Source organism: Microtus pennsylvanicus, chromosome 9, assembly GCF_037038515.1.
Source record: "Microtus pennsylvanicus isolate mMicPen1 chromosome 9, mMicPen1.hap1, whole genome shotgun sequence".
Lineage (NCBI taxonomy): Eukaryota > Metazoa > Chordata > Mammalia > Rodentia > Cricetidae > Microtus > Microtus pennsylvanicus.
In genome coordinates this window covers 13,092,593-13,098,592 of record NC_134587.1, presented here as the reverse complement: position 1 = coordinate 13,098,592, position 6,000 = coordinate 13,092,593, and the positions used below count along the sequence as shown (strand labels likewise).

At 46.3% G+C, this 6,000-nt stretch overlaps 1 protein-coding gene across 2 annotated transcripts in view; it reads left to right on the top strand.

Annotated features, from left to right (window-relative positions):
• The first annotated feature begins 476 nt into the window (after positions 1–476).
• The window catches only part of Bbs5 (Bardet-Biedl syndrome 5), a 19,890-nt gene continuing 14,366 nt past the window's right edge, over positions 477–6,000 (top strand). The window contains exons 1-2 of one of the 2 annotated variants that reach the window (XM_075984969.1): positions 477–940; positions 3,798–3,880. In XM_075984969.1, the coding sequence (XP_075841084.1) occupies positions 639–940; positions 3,798–3,880 (385 nt within the window). In that variant the 5' untranslated portion in view covers positions 477–638. The remainder of the gene's footprint in view (positions 941–3,797; positions 3,881–6,000) is intronic. The other variant, XM_075984971.1, reaches the window with a different exon arrangement.

Below are 6,000 nucleotides of genomic sequence, written 5' to 3'. Positions count from 1 at the left end.
CATCCGCAATTACACACAGTGTGTATCCATGACCCCACCAGAATTTAAAAGGCAACTGTGGCCATGAAAAATCTCGAGTACACCAGGAAACCCTAGACCACTCTCTGTGAATATGTAATTTATTTAATATGTTGTTTGTTTACTAACAATTGTCACGTGCTGAAAGAAAGCACTTTGATTCCTTTTTTAAAAAAGTATTTCTAAACCTGGCAAGATGCATGTTCGTAATTCCCAACTAGGGAAGCTAGTTGTCCTATTTCCAGGCCAGCATGAAGGGCCACAAAGGGAAACCTTGTCTCTTTAGGAAAAAAAAAAAGGTAAATAAAATGTTTATACCGTGATCGCTCTGTACAGCGCGTTGTTTAAAGAGCTCGTCTTTTGTTTGCTCACAATAGAGGGACCCCAGAGCTGACCTGTAAAATAAGACTTAAGGGCTGGGGTTGCACACATCTGGGAAAGCAGTGATCGAGACCAGAGCAGGACCTCAGCAGGTTCTGAATCTGGGATGGGAATGTGTGGCCAAAGAGAGTCAGGACCTCCAGGGTCTGCGGGGTGGGCAGGGTGAGAGTCCCACCAAACCAGGAACGTAATTTGATGAAGATTTCTGGATGGTGTAGAAAAATAGCGGAAAGGTTGAAATGGCTAAAAATATGCATGGAGACCAGAGAGGTGGTTCAGAAGTCAAGCACCCTCTCAGACTCCCTCCTCAAACTGATCCAGTGACGCAAAACGATAGGGGGAAAAGCGTGCACTACCTGGTGGAAGCTTGGGCCTCGGCGCCCGCCGTAGAGGCGGTGATGAGGTTAGCGGGTTGCCCTGGAACCCGCAAGACGCCGCAGAACCTCCGCAGTGGACAGCGTCGGCGGGGAACCTCGGTCGCCATGTCTGTGCTGGACGTGTTGTGGGAGGACCGCGACGTGCGCTTCGACGTGTCCTCGCAGTGAGTGTCCCCGACGCCCTGGAACCCCGCTGGGACCTCGCCGTTGCGGTCCCCTGCGGCCCTCGGCCTTGCCTTGGCCCGCTGCCCATCCCGAGTGAGGGAGCCATCAAGGCTGTGACCCTCCGCGTCCGGCGGTGGAGGGGATGTAGGGCAGGGATTCCCGAAAGCGGGGTTCTAGGACCAAATCTGGAATAGCCTTGCCTCTGAAGGCCTGGTGTGACTATGAAATGAGGGCGGTGGGAGTCACCAAAACTTCCGACCACACAAACCTTGTGTCCGGGCTGAGCTTTCATCTAAATCTTTTCGTGCCTGTTAAACAGAAGCCCTGTTCGTGGGGAGTATGCTTTAAAGAGAAGATGGTTAAAAACCTTCCTGCCCAGATGTCGGGGGAGGGATGGGGGGCGCTGAGATAATAAAGGTTGGAAAACACGAAAGCTAACGTTCTCGGATCAATAGATATGTGGCGCCTCAGCAACTTCCTAATGGTGCTTTATCATGAACAGTACCTCCTTGAATGGAAAAATGAAATACTGGTACATTTCTCAGTTTTTGTGGCAATTGGATGCCTAACATGGTATTAGTTCCTTTATGAAGTCAAGGGAAGGGATATTTGTAAAATTACAACCCACAGTAACTCGTTACACACCTTTCATGGCTTTTGTATGGTTCTGGGAGTGGGTGGGGGGTGTGTCTCTTAATCCAAACAAAACTCCATTTTTCATAAACATTTTCAGTTACCAGACAGTTATCACATGCTTGTCACTTAGTGATAGAGACAAAAAAAAATAAGAGAGAGTACTAATCACACACCCTTCCTCCTTCTGGATGCAGAAGGCGAGCTGCAGTGTAAAGACAAATGAGCAAAAGGAACCGTGGAGACAGCTCAGTAGGAGTCCTTTCTGTGTGCTCCGTGCAGGCGTGTTGGTCAGAAGTCAGTTCTCTCCTTCGTTAGGGTCCCAGGGACCAAACTCTGGTCATCGGTCTTGGTGGCAGCCACCTTTACCTGCTGAGCCATATCCCTTGCCCCTGAGGGTGCTTCTCATACAACTCCTTTTAAAATCGTTCCTTCCATAACTGCCTGGTGTCCTTCCTCTACCTAGAAGCCTCTTGGGAGTTGTCTGTTGTCCACAGACATCATCCTATCGTCATGGAGTCCCCAATTCTTCAATAGCTTGTCTCCTCAGTCACCCAACTATACTTCTGTAACAACTCAGTTCTCTTTGTTGCCTGCTTCCCCCCCCCCCCCCGGTCTCTCTCTCTTTCTCTCTCTGTTTTGTTTTTCAAGACAGGATTTCTCTGTGTAACAGTCCTGGCTGTCCTGGAAATCACGCTGTAGGCCAGGCTGGCCTCAAACTCACAGAGATCCGCCTGCCTCTGCCTCCCGAGTGCTGGGATTAAAGGTGTGCGCCACCACCACCCGGCCCTGTCCACCTCTCTTAGCTTTCTTGTTCCTGTTTTTAGTCATGTACTCTTTGCTCTTTTCCTTTTAGTTATCTGGGACTCCAGTTGTGCACCTAGCTGACTCCCAAGTGGCCCTGGTCAGTTGAGGTCTCACTGACTCCCAATGTCAGAGGCCGTGGAGGTATACAGCATATGGCAGTTGGCATTCAGGTGTCCACCCAGCAGACGCTGATGGAGATAATCCTGTCTAGCAAGGCTTACAGAACCACTGACTCTGAAAGCCGGTGCCTGTATCTGTAATTCCTCTCATGCGCCACTTCATTTCTTCCCTAAGAACAGCTTTCGGTGTTTTCCCACTGCTTGTGTATTTATCTTGTGAAAACATTACATCGATTGGGCACACATATATCTGTGAGTGGTCAGGAAGATGACTTTTCATTTATCTGTATAATTTTGATATATAGAAAATATACTAGGAGAGGCAGGCGGATCTCTGTGAGTTCGAGGCCAGCCTGGTCTACAAGAGCTAGTTCCAGGACAGGCTCCAAAGCTACAGAGAAACCCTGTCTCGAAAAACCAAAAAAAAAAAAAAAAAGAAAGAAAGAAAATATACTAGGGCATGCTTTATAACTAGATCCATTGTCCCAGGAGGACTATAAACACTTAGATGCCTGCTTTGTTCCTTTGGCTCAGACTAACTGCACACAATTAGCACATTTTTATCTCAGCACAAATTCAAACTAGACTAAAGGCTCTTTGTAAACAGATCATAAGTTTAAAACTTTACAGCTGTGCACAAGGTCAGAGTCACAGGTGTCTAACAAGGTTGCTCCACAAAGCACCCTAAGGAAAGCATACCAGTTCTTCGCTTTCCAAGACTGCTGACAATAGACCTACGTCTCAAAGTTTGTCACTGGGCATTGTGCCCCACCCCTGGTCTGGTCACAGTCTTACTCCTTGGAGTAAGGAAACCTTGGAGCCTTGTGTTGCCATGGTAAATGGCTTGGCTCCTTATCGTTTACCCTACAAATGTGCTTTTGACCAATGAGAGGTAACTCTTGTAATTTTTCTCATTGCTTCAAGGTCCAAGTGAGAGAGTTAGTTCCTAGGATAGAGGAGAAGACTCTAGAGTGAATTAGAATTAGGACACGAGGATTAGAATAGAAGCAGAAGAATAAAGAGACTTGTTTGGAACAGCACAGTGTGAGAGAATTCATTCGCCCTCAGATACAGAAAGTTTCTTTCATTTCCTGTAGCATCTCATATGGACCCTGAAGAGGACACTGGGGCTGGACCCCAAAGGCCCCCAATACCCCAGGGTCTGGAAGTTGTTTTCAACTGCATGAGCACTCAGTGTTGTATTTATTACACTATTGTCTGCCCTACATCTCTCTTCCCTGAGCAGATTGGTAACAGAGGTGAAGTTCTAACCGGCACCGTTTTATGTTTATTTTAGACAGATGAAAACAAGACCCGGAGAAGTCCTTATTGACTGTTTAGATTCGATTGAAGACACAAAAGGAAATAATGGGGATAGAGGTGAGTAGATTTGAGTTTTATTTATTTGTAGTTTAATTTATATGTGTTGATTCACATTAGCTGGAGAAAAAGCATCATATGTAAATGTAATTGTGAAGAGAAAACAGTGAAGTCCACAGATTTTCTCCAGCAGAGGAAAAGGTAGGTATTAATCCTACAGATAGGAAACACCAATTCTCCCTCAGCGTTAGCCTGTCATTAATGACATGAGATTTGTTAGTATAATGGTTAAAGCTCCAAGAACCTTGTTTGTAAGCACCATAGACTAGTTAGTTCCTGCCCTTGTATCTCCCTCCCGCTAAAAGAATGCAGAGTGATGACCATTAAATATTCTTGGCTGCAGTATCTGTAGCACACTTCACCTTAATCCTGAAGCACTGCACAGCCCCTCAGACTGAAGAAGTCGACATGTACAAAGAGAACGTTAGTGCTACACTGAGAAGTCTGTCTGTCAAGTAGCAGAAAGTCCTGTGGGAATTTCCCCCGCTTAGGGCCACTGAGAAACAGCTGTGGCTGGACTCTAACATCCTTCCCAAATCAAACTGCCTGAAGCTAAAAACAAAACAGGCAATGGTCAGTGTGCAACCAACTGGACCTAAAAGCTCATTACTGTTCTATAGGATTCAAACACATGAATCTAAGAGGTCCATACCTATTTCAACCACAACACCCTCTCTTTCCTTCCTTCCTTCCTTCCTTCCTTCCTTCCTTCCTTCCTCCCTCCCTCCCTCCCTCCCTCCCTCCCTCCCTCCCTCCCTCCCTCCCTCCCTTCCTTCCTTCCTTCCTTCCTTCCTTGTTTTTGATTCTTCTGAGAAAGGTCTCTCTCTATAGCCCTGGCTGTCCTGGGACTCTTGTCGTAGGCCAGGCTAACCTCAAACTCAGGGATATACCTGCTTCTCAAGTACTGAAGTCTTAAGTATAAAGTACTAGAGTATCAAGTATCAAGTACTAAAGTATTGAGTACTAGTATTAAAGGTGTGCCGCACCATGCCAGGCCTTCTCTCTCCCTTTGAGACAGTGTCTCACTATGTAGCCATGTCTGGTGGTGGCCTGGAACTCATAAAGATCTACCTGTCTTGGTCTCAGCCTCCTCAGTGCTGGATTAAATAGAGGCATGCACCACTACGCCAACTCTTCTTAAAATTTATTTTAAGCCTAAACTCCAACTCAGTTTTTTAAAATAATAAATGTAATTTAAAATGTTTTATTTATTCATTTTAATAATTTGTTTAACTTTATTTTATGTGGATTGGTGTGAAGGTATCAGATCCCCAGAAACTGGAGTTACAGACAGTTGTTAGCTGTCATGTGGGTGCTGGGAATTGAGCCCGAGTCCTCTGGAAGAACAGCCAGTGCTCTTAACTGCTGAGCCATCTTTCCAGCCCTCCCAACTCAGTTTTAATACTAGTAGGATTAACTCTGAACTTCTTGGTCTAGCACCAAAGAACTTCTACTTTGTCTGCAGTCAACCTTTCTTGCCTGTACCACTAGCAGGATTGGCTGTATAAGTGCATGGTTCATTTGAATGAGCGCTGTTGGGGTGGAGCAATGGCACAGCACTTAAGAGTGCTTCTTATGCACTGGGGCAGGCTGGCATAGGAGCATCAGTGGGGCTGGGAGAATGGTAGAGGAGGCCACCTGATGCTCCCCCATGATCTCTGCAAATGTGTGCATCCACAAACGCAAAAACACAGGCACACAAAATGAGAACGCTAAGAGCTGCTCAGATGGCACTTGTGTATCGCATTTCTCGTTTCTGTGGCAATGCACGGGACAAAAGGAACTTAGGGAAGGGTTTATTCTATCTCTCAGTTCCAGGTTAGAGTTCATCGTAACAGGCAAGTCATGGCAGCAGGTGCTACCTTGCCCAACCTATGCTTATTTTTTTTTAAATCATCTAAACCAGACTGTCCTCAGACTTGGTATGCAGCTAGTATTGACCTTCAACTTCAGTCCCTGAGCACTTGGGTCACAGCATGCAGCAGCACCTTGCTCAGTTTGAGCATCTGGATCACAGGATGCAGCTAAAATAAGTATTGGACATCGACCCACACACAGGCTGTTGAGCCACAGTTCCCATTCCCATCTCTGTGCTTTGAAAAGGACCTTCAGCTAATCTC